This window comes from Coloeus monedula (assembly GCF_965178545.1).
Source record: "Coloeus monedula genome assembly, chromosome: 1".
NCBI lineage: Eukaryota > Metazoa > Chordata > Aves > Passeriformes > Corvidae > Coloeus > Coloeus monedula.
The window spans coordinates 155789903-155811967 of NC_138781.1; the positions used below are offsets into that span (position 1 = coordinate 155789903).

At 42.3% G+C, this 22065-nt stretch overlaps 1 protein-coding gene across 1 annotated transcript in view; it reads right to left on the reverse strand.

Moving 5' to 3' along the window:
• The window catches only part of AGO2 (argonaute RISC catalytic component 2), a 57132-nt gene extending 35936 nt beyond the window's left edge, over positions 1-21196 (reverse strand). Inside the window, exons 1-2 of the mRNA XM_082289410.1 lie at positions 20964-21196; positions 3298-3493 (exon numbers count right to left, since the gene is read on the reverse strand). Of these exons, the coding sequence (XP_082145536.1) occupies positions 3298-3493; positions 20964-20994 (227 nt within the window). The 5' untranslated portion in view covers positions 20995-21196. The remainder of the gene's footprint in view (positions 1-3297; positions 3494-20963) is intronic.
• Positions 21197-22065: the final 869 nt, after the last annotated feature.

Sequence of the window (22065 nt, forward strand, 5' to 3'; positions counted from 1 at the left end):
CTTTTCAATGCATTTGTTTTCATACACACAACAAAACTGGGATCCATCCAACAGAACTGGGTATGTGCGTTCAGTGGGACCTGTGGATATTAAAAGTACACATTCATTTAAGAGTAGCTGGAATTAAGTTGCATGTTTGTATGAATGGGGAAACCACTCACACAGCTCTTGTCAAACCACAGTGTTTACACACTGGTCATTCAAAGCAGTTCAGCAGCCAGTGAGAGGTCAGTTGGAATAATAACACCCTTTGATGCCGAAGGTCTTTTGTTCCCAATATCCCAGAGAGATATCCTTCAGGCTACCTGTAACACCCAAAATCCATCAGCAGTCTGCAATCGTAACATACAGCCAGGGGCAAAAGGGCATTAAGAGGTTAAAGTGACACAGGAAGGAAACCACTGTTCCTCCAGCACTGCTGACAACCACCAGCTCAGAGATGCTTTCATGCACCCTGACTTGGCACGGTGATTAACCCAGCAGTCAGGTAGGTACTACAGTGCTGCAAAATCTGAGATGAAACTGAACTCATTCAAGAAGAGAATTAAGACTGTTTTAATTGGCAAATTCTTTGCTGTGTCCCAGGGTTTATCTTAAAATAAGATGTCCCCACTGAAAGAAACTCTGACCTCCTGCAAAGCATGAATCAAACATGACCCAGTAACATCTGCCTCAGGTTTGAGTATCTTACTGAACAAGTACATAACTGGGAGGGTGGGAGGAAGTAGGTACTTTTCAACCTTGAGTTTAAGATTGAGAATGGAAACCCCACTCTCTTCCTGAGCAAGTTCTTCTGATTGTAAACTGCTTTATATAAAAAATGAACACTTCCACTTAATTAATGTTTTCAGGCTTCAAACCACATCCACATTTAGCAACGGTGCTTCTCAGCTGTGGGTGGAGGTATTTTAATAAAAAATAAGCTATTTTCTACGTGTGAAGTTAAAAGAAGAGTTATTTACCACTTCACTAACTTCAGCCTTTTGGGACTACTGTTCTACCAAGCTCATGCAAGCTCACCAAGAACCCTGGGCTGGCGACTGCAGGCAGAGTTCACCTTGCACAAGTCCTCAAAAATTAAACTGAGAGCACCCATAGTGCAGAATCAAACTCACATTGCCCACTCTGCCTGCTCAACTACCCAAACATATCTGGCCTTTCTGCCACATGTACAAAATTGTAGCCAGACTGTACTAATTCAGGAGCACTTTGTCCCAGCTGTGTGTTTTCCAGTCCTGCTTCAGCTCATGCCTCAGTGTGGAACTCGCATGTACAGTGGATACACCCTGCAGTGGGGTCTGCAGGGTCACAGTACAAGCTGGAGTAAAACTGAAGAACAAAGCTGGTACAGATGAGGGAGTAGAGCAAAAAATAACATCTCTCTCTCTCTCTCTCTCCTTTCTAGAGGTTACAACATATGAAGTAATGATAAAAACCACTTACTGTATACATGTGAATTATATCACCAAAATACTAGAAACATGTAAGCCAGCTGTAAAAAAAAACAATCTAGAATTGGAGATGTGCATCCTGCATAATCCTATATATATATTTATATATAAGCACACACAGAAGTACAGGTATAGACACAGGGCCAAGAGGTCACAGCTCACAAAAACCCAGGTGCAGGTGAGTGCAGATACATCTACAGCACAGAGCAGTAAGCACTCAAAAGAAATAAATATAACACACTTCAGTAAGTGAATCCAACTTGTATTCTCACCACACTGCACTGAGAAACATCCAACACACCACTGCTGAATGCATCTATGGCATCTCTGCTTACTGCAAAAGGTGTTTAATCTGCATAGATCTGTGTACCTGCTGCTGTTAGCACAAAAGAGGAGTGACTAACCTGACAAAGCAGAGCAGGTCATTAGCTGGCATTGGAGAAAGACCTTGCTACTGAACAGAATCTGCCTTTCCAGTGAGAAAAACTGCTTTAGTTTTTTATGGCAAGCACCCATACACTAGACTGTAAGGGAGGTGATCACACAGAAGACACACAAGCTGTGCAGCACCTGGCTCCCAGAGGAGCAGCAGAGGCCATCGGGATCAGCCAGCAGCAGCTGGCAGGGCTGGAGTGGTGGCAAGAATATCAGTTAAGGAAAGCAAAGCTCTCACGGCTCCCACTCTGAAAAAAGTGACTGCTCCAAGTGTTTTGCAGTGCTCCAATGCAGAAAGGGCATCTCAGTAAAATCAGCAAGAAAACTGGGCAAGAAAAGAGTTCAGCTTCATACACTTAACAATGGTGTTTGCTTTTAAAATTAACCTCACTTTTCAACTAGCTGAAAAATTAAACTTATAATAGATCACCATAGGAAAAAAAAAAACAGGGCAGAAAAGCACAGCGATGCTGCTTTGTGAAAACACTCATTACCAACTCCTCAGTGCAACAGTGAAGAATGCCCTCAGGTTTAGTAATTCACGTTAGGAAAACCGTGGCTTTCAGGTTGCGTTTTTTGACTCTACACTTTGTTCATTCTCATGACTGCATATTCCACCCATGTGACCTTTTTCAACAAGGAAAGGCTTTGCTCTTGAAGATATAAACAGACCATTCCAATCCTCTACAGTCAAGATGCAGTTATGATGATGACACTTGTGGTTTCCAGTTGGTGCCAAGTCTCATTCTCAAGTTTCACTTCTGGCAATGCCACTCTTTTTCAAGTCAATGAAGTTGCACACTGACTAAGAAGGTACAGATGCCAAATTCAAGCCCTGGCTGCTTGTTTCGCTGGCCAACTGATCTGTGTTTTCACCTTGCTATCTGTTTCAGGAGCATAGTTTTCCCTTACATAGAATCTACTGATGAAGGATAATTTCTTACATGCTTTAGTAACTCCACAATCCTCTCCCACAAATAAATGGGTTTTGCCTCCCCTTGTGAGTAGGGAAAGGTGGGAAAACAAGCTGGTAACACCAGCTCCCTGATGAAAGATTTCAGCCAATTACATTCCAATAGTTAACCAGGCAATACTAAATCATGTTCATCAAGCTGGCTTATACTGACCCAGCTTCAACAGAGCTAATACAGTTTATCCATCTGTCACCAGTGGCTTCAATCAGCAGCTCCTTAAGATTCTGACAAATTCAATCCAAATAAAGATTTGGAGGAAAAAAATAAAAAAGGATATGCATATCTTGTTGATGGATATGCAAACTTAGAAGTGATCAGTACAATCACTGACTAAAGCCAGACATCTTCCCAGACATCACTGAGGGCACGTGGCTCCAGCTTTTTCAAAGAAAAACAAGACTGCAAATAAATTGAGGAAAGGCAAAGCACAGCATTACCTGTTAACTCTTCTAGGACATTTTTCTGGCTTTATATCCAACTCATAATGGTAGATATCTATTTTAGGAATGTCCATTTCAAAGAAGTTGGCCTGCAGTTTGATTGTTCTCCCAGAAGTGCCAAAATCTGGTCGAGGAGGAGGTTTAAAGGCATATCCCTGTATTGGTGGTGGCAATGGGGGAGGAGGTGTGAGCACTGTAAAAGAGAGAAAGCACAAGTTAGCCATCAGCTGTCTCAAATTGGCATTTCAACAAATTTACAGGCTATGGGCAGTGAAGCTCAGCACATTTAAACCATGAGTCTAAACAACCTAAAAAATAAAAAAAAAAACCCCAAACCCCACTTTCAGGAGACCATGAATCCCTTTTTTCCTCTTTCTTTCTCATGCTGGTTCACCATTTGTTGTATTTCCTAGACTCAATTACTGAAAACAATCTTAGAATCAGTTGCATTTTCCTATACCACAAGTCAGCTGGGTAGGAATTTCACAGGCCAAGCAGGGAAGCAAGAAACAAGATTTTCCTTGCAGGGAAGAATCTTCATTTCGAAACAGACCTAGCCACATTTATTCGAGCAAACACCTATAAAATGGAGTTTCCACCACGTTCCTCTGTGCTGCAGCTCTCTGCAAAAGCCTGTATTAGAACTAAACTATATCTTACTGCTTCCTTCACACACAAAACAGAGCAAATACTCTACTGCTGCTGTGCTCAATTCTTGAGCTCAAACATCAGCTGTTGCTCAGACAACATGAAGCAGAAGCACAATGGCCGCTTGCTGTTGTTTCAATCCAGGAAAGTTTACTAAAAATCCACAGAGAAGTGTGTAAGGTACCAACTGAGTATTCAAAACTCCTGCAGCCTCAGTGCTCAGGTGTTCTGTGCTCTGGAGCAATAAGAACTTGCAGCAAACTCTTCACATGTGAAATAACCCAGGAGGTTTCTCATTACTTATGTAAGAATCCAGGTGTGGTTTCCTGGATTATCAAATTCAGTTCTCTGCTGGCACCAAAAACAATTCACATGCCTTCATTAACACATCTGTCACCACTTTTCCACTCCGGATTTCTCTACTGGAAAGCTGTTCCAGAACTGTGATGCTCTAATGCTCAGAAAATATCCTTCCATTTTAATTTATTCATTGGTAGGTTATATTCGCTGGCCTTCATCTTGAGTACTCCTCACTGTACTTTCAGATTCAAACCAAATTCCCATTTAATACTAAATTCTAGGGTATAGTCCTTCTGTTAGTCCCTGCTCATAAATCAGGCTTCATCATTCTCATCCTTCCAGTCATTTTTCAAGCCAGTGCATTTTGAGCTCACCTTTCCTGGAGAAGACTAAGTGATAACCACACTGCTGCTTCCACCTCTCAACTGGAAAAGGCAGATTAAGGAGCCCTAAACTGCTTTTGCCTGCTGTACCACTGCCTTGTAAAGGTCATCCAGCGACCACTCAGTGCATGTGCACCCATTTCAGTTGCTGATGATCATCCCTCAGTTCCCTATTAACTCCCAGCTACATTGTCTTTAATATACCTACTTTTCTAATCCATACCTATTACCCTGCTTCTTTCTCAATGATGCTCAGATTCTCCTTTTCCTGACAATGCCTCCTATACCTCTTGATGAATTTTCATGTACTTATTCCTAAAATTTATGCAATGTTTGCTAATGAAATAGTAAGGCCATTCCCGACATTAGTAGCATCAATTCCCCACTTTACCCCTCAACACCGCCCAGTTTTCCACTCATGAGTATCTCCTTATTTTTACCACCCTACTAACTGTCAGCACCTATTTCCCCATGCACCAAATACTTAATCAGATTTGACAGTGGGAAAACTATAGACGGTTTTGTTACTATTTTTTGAAAATCTTGTTTCTGATCTTGTCTCCCAAACATATTCTGAGGCGTTCACCCTTTTAATTCAAGCTACTGAAATCCAATTTCCTTTTTTCCCCTCCCTTTTAGAAACATTGCCATTAAAGACTCTGGTTCTCCAACACTAACTCAATCAACACATTAAAGTCACTTCTTGCTGAAGATCTGCATTTCCATGACATAAAACTTCATGTTTCAGTACTTCAGTTTTGCCTTCAATGGCAATACAGCAATTTTCATTTGAGTATTATTCATCCACATTGCTTTTGCAGTGTCAACAGCTACCCTGAAAAATGGAGCCAAGTATCACCTTAGCTCTTAACTGTAACCCAGTCTTGCCACAAGCAGCCCATCTGCCTCTGCATCTGACCTTATCCACCTCCAACCCTGAAGGAAGACAGAACACCCAGCTCACTGATTCTGCTCAACCTTTAGGTTTTTTTTTTTTCTAAATTCCTACACATATTGACTTCTAAGACATCAATTTTCATCTCTTCCAAACACTTCCAGGCCCTCTGCTTACTTTACATTTTTCTGATGGTGATTAACTCGATCAGGTGGCCCTGCAGTCACCATATCCCACTGTCTGGTGTGACAAATTCACACTGTCTGTGCCATTAGGTGGAAAAGAATCCTCTGCTGTAGATAGGACACCTAACAAAGTTATTCATGGCATTATCACTATAGCTGGGAAGGAACAGAAAAATTACTCCCACAAATATTTGTACTTGCAATACACCAAAGGTTTCTGCGATCCACCTCCAAATCTCATCAGGAGGATGTGCACAAAGCAGCCACCTCTACTCCTCCAGAATCCTGTTTGCCATCACTTTTCCCCCTCAAAAAAATTTTAAAATAATGTGTCTCCCACATATGTTTTCAGTCACTCTGTTGCCAAATCCTTCACAGACCACCACTGCACACATTTTTATTTCCATCTTTCCGTAAAGCAATGTTCCCATGAAAATTATGTCCTAGTCATTAACTTTATTCTGTGATTTTTGTGTATTTCCATGATTACCATTAGAAAACATTTTAATTTTCTGTCCAGGCTCCTGTATTTTAACATTTCCATTTCTTCTTATCCACACTCTGCATTCCACACATTGCCTTACCACTATTACCTGGCCAAGTGTTATCAATATATTGATATCCCTTCTCTTTCCTGATGATTTTTATGCCTTCTAAATTTCTGTATTACTGGCACATTCTAATTCCACTGCCCCTCCTTTTCAGTGCCAGATTTGTTAATGACTGATTTTCAAAACTACAAAAAATTTAAACTTAAAAATTGGAAGTACAAAGACAAGCATGAGGGAAGGGGACACACATCCCCAAGCTACTTATGCTGCCAAATTAAGTAATTTTGTAATTAAGCAATACATCCTCCTCCTGTTTTAAAATGGGATTGTTTACTGCTTTACAGGGGTGTAACAAAGCCATATCTGTAAGTGTTCAGGGATCAACATGAACACATATTGCTCAACAACACCACTACATTCCTCCACTGGAGTTTCAGTGACAGTGAATAAAAGTGAAGGTTCAGCCACATTTTTGAGAATAAGAAATGCTGAAAGAAGCACAGACTCCTGGGTAAAGATGTGAACGCAGTTTTATAACCTGCATGACTCACAGAGATAAAAAAGCACGAAGCTGTCCAGAAAGCACGACCACTGCCACCCTTTATTTTAATTTTAAACAGTTTTTTCAATTATTTGGGTTTTATGATCCAATTAAAGAAAAAAAAAAGGGGGGGGAAAGCTATTTCTGGCTCAACTCCCAAGGCAAAACTTATTTAGGGCAGGGTGTTGCTTCAAGGAGATAAGTAGTGTTTATTAAACAGCAGCAGTGACCCGATAAGCGCTCAACCTACATTTCTGCCGCCTAAAACAGACACGTATGTGTCAACTATAGCGCTGAGGGGTGGGAACCAAACTTCAGGGGAAAAGAACTAAATATTGCAACCACTGAGCTGAATTCACTTTTTGGACTACTGCCTCAAATTAAGAATGCAAAATCAAACTATCTTATGTAGAACTTATTACAGCAAGCAGCTGTGAAGGGTAGAATCACAAAATACTGAATTTGGTGCTGACAGAACAGAGAAATAAGGCTTGACCTTCTATCAAAACATGATAGAATCCTTCAGCCTTGATCATGAGGCACAATTGCTGCATTCAAAATGATACAGCTGCCCCATCTCCCTGTTCAAACACTCCCTGTAGAATTCCCATCACTCACTTTTAAATGTGACAGAAGCTGTATCAATACAGGAATATTTTCCTTAGTGCCAAGGTTCCTACTAGGAAGCTTTTGCAGCCTGGTGAGGTGTGTTACAGAGGATATCACTGGACATCTCAGCTGGAAGTGATGCCCTGCCCAAGGAACCCAGCCAAAATTCATGCAGAGACACCTGCATGAACACAGATGCTGCTTCTGGAGACAGTATTTCAAAGCACTGGAAAATTTACATGCATTCCTAGATTTTACTTTTAAAGTGCTGTCAAGGAAAGAAGGGATTAGAAAAAAGATGAAAGACTACTAAACTGGAGCATCCATGTGGTAAGTATTGGAAGCTCCTTACTCATTTGCCAGATGATAAAACGAATAATGAGAACATTTCAGCCTTGATATGATGATTGAGACCATCAAGAGCCCCATTTTCAAGGTGTGAATTAAGGTGAGCTGGGTGTGGAATAATGAGGTGCCCGTATGCTGTCTTTAGGCTTACTTTTACCAGGAAAGAATCCAGACTTCCTATTATAATTCATCCCATTTACATAAACTAAATGTTCATAGCTATCAATCTTAAAAGCAGCAATTTCTACAAAAAAAAAAAAAAAGACTGGAGAAGAAAAGTATCAGAAAAAAGTCTTGTGGCAGTTTTATTAAATAAAATTAACAATCAAGCAAAATTACTCTGTCAAAAGATAGGGGAAGAAAGGTGAAGGTAGAGGAAACCTGGACAATCACAGAAATACTGTGTTAGTAAAAATAATTTTTGCAAATTGAAAACTATTGCAAAAACACAAGGCTGGCTGCTCTTACTCCTGCACATTACTGAGGATCAAAATCAGAGATAAGAGTGACTCAGGGAGTGAGCAGGCCAAGACACTCCTAGTCTATAAAAGGTGTGAATGAGCCACACACTTCGATGAGCTTCTGCTCCAAAATTCACACAATTATGTAATGATGGTTTTTCAGGACCATGTGCTCCATAACCACTTCCCAGATTTGGAGCCTTCATTTCTTTTGTCCTTCACCATTTTTTAAAGCTTAACTGCTGGCCTGCTCAGCATGCTGGAAGTGCTGCCAGTCAGCATTAAACTTGCACACTGGAGATTTTTTAGCACAGAATTATGCAATTTTAATGTGCAGTCAGAGGCCTAATGAGTTACTAAATAAGAAGGGGCCAAACGAGTTGCATGGAAGGGCTTGTCGACACAGGAAATCATCTGAGCATAATTATACCAGTGCAATTATATCAATAAGTTTCCTTGTGTGGCAAGTCCTAACGCATATTTAATAATCAGGTGATGTTTTCACAAGTCTCCGTAGGTTTTAGCATTGGGCTCATGAAATCTAAGTTTGCCAAGGGGAAGACTCTCTAAAACCATTTTTCTAAAAATACAGTCTCTAAATGAAACTAAGGTGAAGGAAGCCTTATTTGAAAGCATCACTTTGGGTTAAGGTTTCCAATATCAGATAATGGGGCTGCTCTCTCAGATCATCACTACAGGTGATTTCAGGTACAAACACTGTGCACATTCATTGCTGCCTCGAGGTCAGTCACGGAGGCCATCACACAGATCCAGAAGGGATACATTGCTCCTTGGGCAAAAAAAGGGATTTAATAACTTGTCTTCAACTACTGAGCAGCTATTTTGCCTCCAGTACTGCAGGAAATAAATAAAATGACAAATGTGTTCATCATGACCAAAAAAGAACCAAGACTGGTAAAGGAACAGCCTCCAGCAGCTGCTGCAGAGGAGCAGAAGATCATGAACACAGAGCAACATAGGTGGGAAGGTACCAGGCTGACCTGTCAAGTTTTGAGTATCTTAAAGGACAGAGTTTCCACAACACATCTTACAACTTGTTCCACCCCCATGGTAAAATAAACTTGTCTTCTACTCAAGTGAAGTTTCCTGTGCTCCAGCTTCTGCCCTGTTCTTGGTGCACCTGACACAAGTCTGGCTCCATCTGCTCCAAAGGTTCCCCTTAGCCAGTGGGAGAAGCTGGAAGATCATCCTTTACCCTCCTTCTCCTAAGGCTGAACACACCTGATTCCCTTCGCCTCTCCTGGTGTGTGCTATGTGCTCCTTCCCCCTGCTGCCTCAGTGCCCTGTCACAGGGCCTGCAAAAGGATCATATCCACTTCTGGAAGTGCTCTTTGAACTGGGAGAAAGGGAGACTTGGAGAGGGGACAGCCCACATCAGGGGAAACAGGACTTCCACAAATAGTTATTCAACTACCAGTAATAGAGGGCATTCAGAAAGAACATGGAAAACACCCAGCACAGATCCTTGACAGGATCTGCACAGAGTGTTTATGTATTTTAGTTACACATATATAGTCAGAGCAAGAAAACAAAACACACTGAGTTCAGCCTTTTCTTTTTAGGACTCAACTAAAGAAAAACTTGGGGCTGTCTTCAAGTTTTCTGACAGTCTGGGTTTTACAAAGAAGTTTAACTTCTGGCTTTCTGTTAAGATCCGTTAGGGAACGATAGGAGAGAGGCTGGCAGTGTTTTCTATGAGATAAGGGAAACCCAAAGCTGCAGCTCATAGTCCCTTGATATTTTGGGGGCAGAGGAATCTATAAGGAACCTGTAAGTCTGTCTGCTGCTCATTAAGGATGTTTCAGAGCATGGAAACCAGCAGCTCTACAGTCAAGCTGTAACATTCTTGATTAGATAATGCACAATAAAAAAATTTTACAGACTTGTCTATTAATCTCCAAGAATTCAACAAATCACAAGGACAGCAGAGGAGACGATGTAATGAGATTTTCAGTTATCATTTTTGACGAAACCCCTCTCTAAAGGTTCTCTCAGTGAGCAGCTACCACACTTTCTAACCACAGCACATCGCATATGCCAAGGTGGGCCACAAGAAAAAGGGTTGGCTTAATACTGATGACCAAAAATGAAGGAGTTGTCCTCATAATTGTTCATATTTTAAATTCCTTGCATGACTACTGAGATGTTTGATGCTACTCTGCCAGATTGCTTCCAATTTCTTAGTGCTGTAGTATGAAATGAAAATACCTTAACAAAGAGTAAAAGCATTAGAGAAACAGCACTTCCTTCGTAACTGTAATCTCATTATGGTCAGTAGACTACTTCAGACATAATTTTATTGATTAATTTTCACTTCCTGTGAAAGAATTCAAGCAAGATTAACTCTGAAGCCAATCTTTTTACCTACTGAAAGATGTCCCTGCCCACAGCAGGCAGGCTGGACAGGATTATCTTTAGAGGTCCAACCCAACCCATTCCATGATTATTTCGTCTGGAATAAAAAAGCAGTTACAGATCTACAGCTCCCTTGGTTACCCTGATTCCTTTCTGACCTCTGTAAAACACAGACACAATCTCTTACGGTGCAAGTGATGTGATCCACTGAGACCAGAATCGCTCCCACACACCAACGGTGAGCTGCAGTCACAGATCAAAGGGAGAAGCAAGACATCAATCCAGCTTGCTTTTAAGTCAGGAACACATTTCAAAGAAGAATATGTAAGAACAAAAGAACTGAAGAGGAAGAGATCAAGGCTCCAGCAGAAAGCAGCAGGAAAGAAACTAAGAATGGTTCTTTCCAGCCCACAAGCTGCTTCTGGACAATGTCAACTAGCAAAAGACACCAAGTGTTAGTACTTTGCTTTCCTCCCACATTCTTCTTGCAGCCTTGACCTTCAAAGTCAGCCTCCAGATTTTTGAATAATAAGCTGCTTCTCCACACCTACAAGTGGGGTGAGCAGTGGCAGAGCACCACCAGAGCACCCAAGTGCAGAACTTCCATCCTCACTGCTCACAAACCAGGTGCCTAAACCCATCCCTGCACGTGGAGTTTTACCAAGTCCTACCACAACCCTTCGTAAGGGCCACAGGGAAATGCTTTTAATTACAAGCTGCAGTTTGAACTAAGTCATCCAAACAGCAAGCCTCATCCAAACAATGGAGGGATGCTTACCCACAAGTCAGCAGCCTAGTCTGAAGTTAAATGTGAATTCAAAGTACAAAAAAACTCCATCTTCAGACAAACCTCTACTCAATGAAGGGGGAAATGGAGAACATTCTTAGCGCTATTTATCACACTTGACCATCATGATTCATTCCCTTTTCCATGCCTCAGAAAATTATGTTGAACTAATTCCAAATGTCTTTCCTAACAATTTGAAATACAGAATATAATGGTATTTTCTGCATTCATAAAGAGCAATGCCTCCATTCAATACAATCTCTGTTCTTTGCCATTTTGAAAGACCCAAAGTGAATAAACACATCTTTTAAAAGGGAACAAAAAAACCCAATCCACCTACTAGCACCTATTGCTCCCTTCAGGCTGCTTCTCCCCTAAAGAAAGTAAGACCAGAAATTCCAAATTCACTATCCCACATCATGCTTCCCTTACCCCCTTGCTTACATTTAGGTTAGGAAAGAAATGTGGCTCCCCCTCCTTTTGTGCTACCTGACACTTGGAACTGCAGAGGTATGTAGGAAACAGCTTAACCCACCCTTCACTGTGTTTACTTATTTTTGTTTTGTTTTGAGTCACTACAAGGCTGGTAAAGCATGACTTCTTTATGCATCAGGACGGACCCTCCCAAAAAATTTAACATACAAGATTGAAGTTTCCATCACTACTTGGTGTGAATGTGAGACAGACAAGCACTTTCATTCAGCCCCCAGGAGCCACAGTCAATCCAGCTGCTGCCAGGTGCAGAGCTGAGCTCAGCGAGGGCTACACGGCCCCAGCCCCATCATTAGGTACTTCAACACCTTCTGCACACACCAACTGCCATCACATAACACTGTGAGAACTGTACAGCTCACCATGACACCCCATTACCTCCACATCTCAGGCTCTCAGAGATTTTTATTTTTCTTCCTTAGAAATAGAAAGGACTGGTCTCTGCATTACAGCCTCCTAGCAGATGCTGGATAGATTAAATCACCTGAACCAGAGTCAGAGGTCTCAGCAGTGCTGCTCCCCCAGTACTTTTCCCCTCCCCGGCCATCACACCCCATGCCTCTCCTGCAGCCTCCTGCACTTTCAGAGCCAAAAGTGCCCACATGCACACCAGCCCCACTAAACTTAACGAGCTCTAATGGCTCAGGCTCTATTCCATGGCCACTGGCGTGGTTTTCCAAGTGCTGTGCCTCACCAGCTGGGAACTGGTGCCACAGAGGCCCCAGATCCCAGTTCCCTGTGGGATTCGCATTGTGCACAACTTAATGAAACACAGAAGTGATTTGTCCTCAGCTAATTAAAGCAAGAAGCTAGGATGGGTCTGTTTTGTGTTCTACCTTTGCAATCAGATCTCATACCCATACAGACTTTGGCTGGCACTGTTTTTGTGTAAAATCTAAAACTAAAAATTAAGTTGTCTTCATTCCTAAAAACGTTTTAATATAAAAATTCAACTGTAGAGCTGTAACTCAGAAGAAGTCATGTCTTCTTTGAAAAAAAAAAAAAAAAATCTTTTCTCATACCCACACTAGATTAATCTACAAACACAGGAACACTCTCATGGTTTAGTTTCAGAATAGAAAAATTCCCAGTTAAGACCTGAGGTTATGCTTTATTTTATCATTTTAGATAGTGAAAGCAGCTGTAGCAGCATCTTCAAAATCCAGTAGTATCTCCTGTGGTTTCCAGAGATAGGGCTGTGGTTTTCAGCATCACTGCAAAGAGAGCAAAGTGCAGGTTCCTAACAGTGGAATAACTGAGACATTACAGAGCGTAGGCTGGCAGCAGAACTCCCCTAGCAGAATTTTTTTTCCTATTACATCTCAGGGTTTTTTCCTCCACCTGCTTCTCGTAAGCAACTGATGTTCTCATATTACTCGATACAAACTAAAACTCAGCTATGAAAGGTAAAAAAAGTTACATACAAGTTTGCTACAGAGAGGTCTCCCTGAAATTTGACATTAAAGGGAATTTGCAAGTCAAATAATTAGGAAAAAACCCACCACTACTGTATTCTTACCACATAACGAGACGCAGGGAACAAAGCTTCATTTCCTTGCCCTGGTGGGAAGTTTCCTCCTTCTGAAAGAAGCTCTGACTTTTTAAACAACACACCCTTATGCAAATATTATGAATCCCTATGAGTTATTCCTAAGCACTCCCTCATTAAACACTGAAGGTCTTCCCAAAATGAAACACATTGGTTCACTGAGAAATTAATTCTTCTGCATTGTAATTTCTACATGAACCTGGATTTCTTCTCTATTTTATTTTTGTTTTGCTTGTGGTTTGCAGGGCTGGTGGTTTTTTGGGTTTTCTTTTTAAACCTGTGTCTCTCAGTAGATTTCTCAACAGAAGTATGTAAGTCAGCAGAGCTGAAGTTGACTAGTATAATGTGAGAAACCTTAGGTTTCACTGGTGGTTAAAAACCACAAACAAGAAACCCCCTGCTCTCCCAAAGCCTTGTCCTCTGTGAGGATTTCAGAGATGATGGAGGAATATGATGGGGCAAGACTGTACAACCAACAGAGGAAATTGATTTTAAAAAAACAAAAACAAAAACAAAAAAAAAAAAAAAAAAAAACAGGAGAAGGGAGCATTCAGTGCAAACCACAAGCCGTATGAAAGGACAATGAAATAAGTTCATTATCAAAGAGAAGAACACAGCAACATTTAGACAGGAATTCACCCTCTGTATGAACAGATTCCTGTCCTTTAATAGCAAACACTTGCTAAACAAGTTTTAGAAGGTATATAAGAAGGCCCCAGTAATAATTATGCTTTAAAACTTTATTCATCTACATGGCAGGTTTAACTTCAAACAATTTTTTGATTGATCTAGCTAAGCCAGTGAAACCTCCCCTCTTGGGAATTCTTCTAAAATTGGCTTATTTAAAAAAAATCTAAATTAGCACATCCACACACACTTCCTACTACTAAATTAAAATTTAAATTTCATTATTTTCTCACATTAATAAGTGCTTTTGTAAATTTCATGACTAAACTAGGAACATAAAAAAGCATCACTGAGACAAAAAGTTGCAATGCTCTGACCTCTGACATGAGCAGCTCAAACAGAGCCACCCACGGTGTCCAACACTGCCACTGCAGCTCCTCAGCGGCCACCGCAGAGTTACTTTTTTCCTGGACTATATATAAAATCACAAATATCACTTGATACACCTAAGTTTCAGAAGTGTTTTTTCAAGCTTCCCGAGACAACATGCTGAGATTAGCTTATTTCTCAAAAAAATGAAAACTTCAGTTTTGCTCTGCATCCCCTCTTGTCACACCCAACCCAGGTTGGAAGTGACACAATGAGGCATAAAATTCAAGTACTACTTAAACACACAGTCTTCAGACTTAACATATTTTATGGAATGATGTGCTATGGGATTTAACTCTTGACACAGGTGCAAGAGTTAATGTTAAGAATATTCTCCACCTTCTCATTATAAAGGAGCTTGTACAAGGGAATTAAATCAGGTTGTGCTAGAAGAGCTTTTGGGAAAAAGCGCAGAGCCCAAACTACAGATGTCTGGAGTTATTCTGCATCAAGTTAAATATTTTAATGCTTCTCCCAAAGATAGAGACTTGCATGACTGCAGACTTATTAATGTTCGGACCTGGTCCCCAGCAACTTCACTGCAGATGGCAATAAACTCACATACAACAAGACAGAACACAACTGAGCAGCACTACAAAGAACAGAACAGGACAGGACAAACAAATTACAATAGGAGAGAACAAATTACTCTTGCCACACCTGTGATTAAAAAAATAAATCTGTTTCGCAACCCAAATAGTAACAAAATTTGGTAGCACTGTGGACAGCTCAATGAGAACCCAATTCAAAAGAAAAAGCAAGCTTTGGACTGATTTGATTATGCCAGGATCCACAGTACTTTCCCATCTCAATTAATGGTTTGCTTCCACCATGGCTGTATCCACTTTTGTGAAGTCAGACAGTAAAAAAAAAAAAAAAAACCAACAAACTTTCCTTCCTAGAAAGCCTGGGCAGCAGGTACCACGTGGCTTCACAGCTGCAGCACAGCTATAAAGCAGGGTATTTAGGAGAAGTAATTTTGCTTAATACGAAATGCAAAGAGAGAGTACAGAAACAGATGAAATAATGCTCACACTAAAACTTTTTATCTGAAAGAATCAAGTTTACTCTGAAAAGAGAAAAGTAAAAGCAAAACAATTGAAACTGAAAGGTTAAAATGAATTGCACTAATCTGTGGTGCTCAGTTAACAGACTAAAAGACACCACTTAAAACAGGCCTGAGTACATAAAAATACAGGCATCACCTCAGTCTCGAGGAGTTAAAAAAACTCCACTTCCTGGACAATACTAGAAAGTCCCTTCAAAGCACAACTTCTTAGAAAAGGCTACCAAAGGGACTCACAAATTACAGCTCTGGTGTAAAACACTACACAAATGCAGTCTACCTGGGGTTGATATTGTTCAGGTCTGGCTTTTCCCAATTTTTGCAGTATAAAACATATATGAAAATTTTAAGTTCAAATTTGGGTATTGCAATGTATGTAGGGGAAAAAAACCCAAACAAACCAAAAATCCCCTTGCACTGAGTTCAAAGTGTTGTGCTTCCCTAGTCAATAGGATAAGAGGTATTTTAACATTCTAGTGGGCTGCTTTGTGAGCACATCAGAAAGGATGCAAGATACTTAAAACAAGTTAATTGGACAATGCATGGAACAGATCCCTACCCACAGCCACTACAGTTAAAACTACGCAACATTTTCCACCAGCTTTTTTTTTTTCCCTCCAGTTCATAACTTACCAAAAATAAGATAGTGGAGGCTTTTCTTCATTTTCAGATTTAGCAACAATTTCTGGTAGGCTGAGTATTAGAAATTTCATCACTAAAAATAGGACCAAGTATTTTGCTTAAACATGAACTAAGGGAAGCAAAACACAACAAAATTTTGACAGACCTTACAAGTTCCGTGAAGGTGTTGTCAGTACAGGCTTAGCCAACGTGACCAGGACTTTCATCAGGCATGCAAAGTCCCTAATTAGTTAAAACTATCTGTATTTGCAAAGCCAATTTAGCAGAAGTTTACTGCATTCATCGGCTCGATCCCTGTGATTTCTGGAAGGCCAGGAGGGCTGGTTTCTGAAATGGAAAAATCTCGCCTTCCTATACAGCTCTAAGGGGTAGAAGAACTCCTCTTATTGAGTTAAAGCATTTATGTGCCTTTCCCACCCTTCTGTCAAAGAGAGGCAGACTGGTGGTGATAGCAGTGAAGGAAGGGGTACAAATTGTGAAGAAAGAACTTTCCTGGAAGTCAGGAAGGTTTGGGTGTTCCTCTGCACTGCTTCTGCACATTACAATGCACTACTAAGTACGTACAAGCACGCAACAATTCCACAAAAGTGAAAAACTTCAAGATGAAGTAAGAGTAAGTGCACAAAATCCCATATAATTGCACAGTCAGGAAGAGAATCACTGCAAAAAAAGATGTTTCACTTTTCAAGAGCAATTAGGATAGTTCAGTTCACCAGGGAAAGGAGAAACTCTGGTGACACATCTGATGCCACCAATTATCTTTCCATCAAACCACCTCATCTTTAAGCCACCTGAAGACAACAGAGGCAACATAATGGTACAGAATTTTTCTTTCCTTAGGAAAATATATTGATCACGACAATAACACATTTGAAAAAGTCATGCTGTGTTTTGTAGGCTGTAACTTTGTCAAATGCAATTTTAATTTTAGCAAATCCCTCATGCAAAAAGGAAGAGATCGGAGGCTGTATATGAAGTTCTCATTCCCTCTTCTATGTGTGGCAGCTTACAAGGAGTTTCAGCATTAATGTACTGTCTCAAATTAAGCCAAAGAAACTGGATGACTCTGTGATACCAGCAGCAGAGTTCAGAACCAGGTTCACATACACCCCCAAAAGAACAGAAAAAGCCTTTTTAAGAAGAGAAGGGCAGACCTTTAGCAGGAGGTACAGGGGAGCTCTTGCTGCCACTGAAACACAAGCTAAGAGGACACTAGTGGAGTTAAATTCCACCAGATGAAGACGTTGCCATTTCTACTATCCCAGTCAAGGCATGAGCACACCCTTCCCTGTCGCTGTTGTACCAGGAACGACACAGTCCAGGATCGGGTTCAAAGGCCAGAAGTGGCTATATTTAATTACATAAATCAGCTCATATAGCTTTGTTCACAAGAGTAGCATAACGCCATGGGGTGCTTGACCATCCGCCTCCCAGAGCAATTGGCTGAACAGCATAACACCCATTTCCAAAATATTTTTCCCAGTGTGAAAAACAACGACACAAACAGCTTGCACCTGCAATATAGTTTACAAAATCTCAAACCGTTTTCCCAGCTAGTTATCGTGAGAAAAGAGACTTTCCACAGGCAGCTGTAAAAAACAGGAAAATCCCTCTGCCAGCCCTTTCAGCATCTACACTTCCCTGCACCACATTTTGAGACTGAAGACTCCCAAAGAGAAACAACATCCAACATCCAAAATCTTCAAGAAAATATATGGAAGGTAAAAACAAGTACATGCACTGAAAACCAAAAGAGTTTAAAGTTAAAAAGTTTCAACAGTCTATTCACAATTTTAAAACAGTAACTTAAAACTAAATGACAAGAAAATAACTTCAGTTCCACCGATTTGATAAAATTGCTTCTTGTACCAAGAAAAAAAGGTGGTATTTCACATGCAAAGCCATAATCAACTTCACATTCTTTTTCAGACAACTGCTGCTTCAACAATAAATTAAGACCTTCAGCATCAGGAAAACCCACATAATCTTTCAAAGAATAAAAGAGAAATCTGTGGTGTGCAAAGTTTAGAATTTATAAATACATTAAGACCTAGAAGTGCAAGTTTCAGAAGTTTATGCAGCTTTTACTCAAGTCTTTTAACTGAATGACAGTATTTTTATTATACCACTTTGATATTTTTTGTCCAAGAAAAGGTACACCAAAAAGTAGCAGCAGCAAAATTTTTCTTTAAAAAATTCCCTCTCAGATTTTCAGATTTTTTACTTTTCACAATTTCTTGAAGCTAAATATAAAGGGTATGGACACTATGTCACAGCAAATTTGACACCAAGTCAAGAATTCAGACAGTATTTGGGAGAAAGCAAAAGGGATCATTATTTTCCTAATTATGGAAACAGTGATTTCATGAAAACCCCTTCACATATAAAAAACCCATCTCACTCCTGACATAACATCATGTTTGAACAAACTTTCCACGTTCAGCAGCAACTTTTTGAAATCTGTCAGATATGGCCTCCTAACTTGCTTGATGCTGTTTCCAGAAAAAGATTTAAGACTAAAATAGCAAGCCCTGTGGCAAATCGAGCGATTCCTCTGGCAGGAGGCCAGCACCAGGGGCACCCTCGGAACGGGCTTGGCTGCAGAGTCCAGCTCGGCAACAGGAGCTGGGAGAGCAAAAGCAGCTCGCGCGAATCAGCAGCGTGCGGAGAGGGCAGCGGCGGCAGGATCCGGATACAGCAGAGATGAATGGAGCCTTTCCTTGGTGTCAAGGATGTGCTGACAGACCTGGAGAGGCTGCAGCTCTCGTATGTTCACAGCAGCTCTGGCTGTGAACAGCTTGTAAACCACGTTTCTGCTCTCTCCTCCGAGCAGGATTTCACATACAGTGGTTTTGTAGTTTTCAGATTAACATGTGGAAGGGGACTCAGCAGTCCAGTCCTGCTTCCAGGCTGCTTCACAGAACAGCCATGCTATAATAAAAATCTCCAAGATGCCCTGCCTTGTGTGTGGAATGGAGCAGGAAGCTGCCTGGGCTGCCAGAAGTCACCGTGCTGCTGAGGCTCTCGGTGGATGATTTCACAGGAAGGAAGCAGAGCCTCATTCACCATGTGGAGAACAACTCGCAGCTCCTACGCCGGCACAGAGACGGCCACTGCCCAGCACCGCGCAGGGGGAAAGGGCTGAGCCACACTGATAAACTCGGAAGTAAACAAGACACAAGATGAGCTTGGCTGGAGGCAGCGGAACAGCAGAAGCCCGAGACACGCACCAATGACAACACACAGCCACCTAGAACTTGGTGAAAGTACAGCAGTGTCAGGAGCCCGAGGTTAAAAGGTTGTTGTTCCAGGAAGGGGAAAACATTCTTTCACACTGAACATGGGCCTCTGATGGCAAACAGCAGCCACCAACTGGGAGATCATTCCAAGTGAAAGTGGTAGGATTGGACAGAGAGTAAATAAAGATAAAGAGACTCCCACACATGAAACTACTCTCAGCCCATATGCTGGTAATATTTTTAATTATCTCTCTCTTTAAGCACAATTTCAAACAGGATCTATGACCAGGAGGTGAACACAGCAACAGCCTGACATGAGCCACCATGAGCACCTGCAAACTCCAAGGGTACCTGTGCCTGAGCAAGAGAACCCGACACCAGAAGCCACCAAAGGATTACATCTATAGCACTACACAGTTACTGGCACTGAAATGTGCAAAAGATGTTACATATGAAAACAGAATCTTGAACATCAGTCTGGACACACAGAGCTGTAGAGACCTGTCTCTCTGCTGTGCTAGCAAGAGCCTGGTGAGAAAATAAAAACAGAGGAGCTGTATTTCAAGAGGAAAATAATCATCCTGATTGTCTTTCTTGATTATTGCCCTTCAAGAGAACCAAATCAGAGGAAAAAGAAAAAAGAAAAAAAAAAAAAAAGCCAGCACCTAACTGCGGATCCCAAGACATTAATGCTTTTACAGAAACGTCTGTAAGAGAAGCAGTAAGACATCTCAGTTACAGGTCCTGTATTTCCCTACACTATTCCTTGCTATATTATCCGTCTAAGGAAAGAGACTTTATGCCAAACCCTTCAGAATAGTAGCATAAAATAAAGTTCCATTTATTTTGGAACTTTTCCAGAAGAAAACTAGGTGCTAGTCACCCGAACACTGTTGTTTCTACATAAGAATTCTCACCACAGAAACAGCCCAACACTAAAAAGGAAAAAACACTGTCTCATATGAACTGCACAAACTCGCACAGTATTAACCTGTATTTCCCCAAAGTAATATTAAACGTCTCTAATAGAGTCGGTAATCTTGCTCTGCACGTTCACCTTTCCTCTGCTCCCAGATTTACTCACACGACAGTCTGAGGACACCCAACGCTGCCCCTCACCTCTCCCAGCCCTCCCGACAGGCGGACGCTCCACCCGCACCTCCGCAGCACAACTACAGCAGCGCGGCCGCTGACGAACACGCGGCCAGCCGGGAATCCCAGGATGGAGCCGGGAGGGAGGAAATGGAGACCCCGGTCCGCAGCGGGAGCTGCGCCGGCCTCAGGGCTCGGCAGAGGGAGGGGGGAGCGGGGCAGGGAAGGCGACCCTCCCCTCAGAGGGGCCTCCGGACACGCGGCCCTGCCCGAGGTGGCGGCGGCGCCCTGACCCTCCTTCCTTCCCCGGCCAGCGCGGCCGCCGCTCCAGCCAGGCCTGAGCCGGGGGGGGCGAGGCGCTCCCGGGGCTCCCCACGGACACGGACCGGGAAAACCGCCCCAGGGGGAGCGGAGGAGGGAAACAAACCCGGGCGAAACCTCACCGGGTCCGGCGGAGGGGGCTCCCGGGTACATGTCTCCGTGTGCGGCGGCGGAGGCAGCGGCGGCGGCTCCAGGGGAGGGCACGGGGGAGGGAACGAGCCCGAGCCCCAGCTATGCTGTCGGGAGAAGGGGAGGGGAGGGGAGGGGGAGGAAAAGAAAAGGGGAGAGGAGGGAAAAAAAAAAGAAAATAAAGAGGGAGGAGGAGGAGGAGGAGGAGGGCGGCCGGGAATCCAGGTTCCTCGGCGGCACTGAGGAGCGGGGAGGGGAGGGGAGGAGGAGGAGGAGCCGCGGGGTCACGGGGAAGGGGCGCTCCGCCCTCCGGCCCGGGCGGGCGGGAAGCGGCAGCGGCAGCAGGAGAAGGATCAGCAGAACTGCGGAGCTGAGGGGCCCCGCTCCCCGCCTGCAGCCTCGTCCGAGCTCTGACCACGGAGTCACAGAATCGGGCAGGTTGGAAAAGTTCTCGGAGATCATCGAGTCCAACCTGTGACCGGACATCATCATGTCAACCAGACCAGAGCACGGAGTGCCATGTCCAGTCTTTCCTTAAACACCTCCAGGGATGGTGACTCCACCACCACCCTGGGCAGCCTATTCCAATGTTTAGTCACCCTTGCTGTGGAAAAACCTCCTGTGGCACAGTTTAAGACTATGTCCTGTCATCCTGGAGTTTTCAGTGAGACCTTGGGAAATGACGGTGTGCCTCTAGCACTCTCTCTGCTACCTCTCCCTGTTACGTTTGAAAGGAATGCTGGAATTATATCTATATATATTATATATTTATTACATATACTACTGGATCTTTAATTAAATTTGGATTTGATTGTTTAACTTATTTTATTCCTCCTGTTGCTGTGAAAACCTCAGCTTGGTTACCTCATGGATCCCACACTTCCATACCACATCCACTTTTGGTCATATCTATGAAGCCCAGCTGTGGCCGGGTTGCCTTATTGCCTTGTACAACCAGATAATGCCTGGTACAGTACACATGTAAAGTTTAGTACAACAAGATAATGTCTGGTTGTACACATGTAAAGTTTACTACTGCAGGAGACAAACTAGAAGTTATGTGAAAGGGGCAGAGTACTGATCGGTATGATGCAC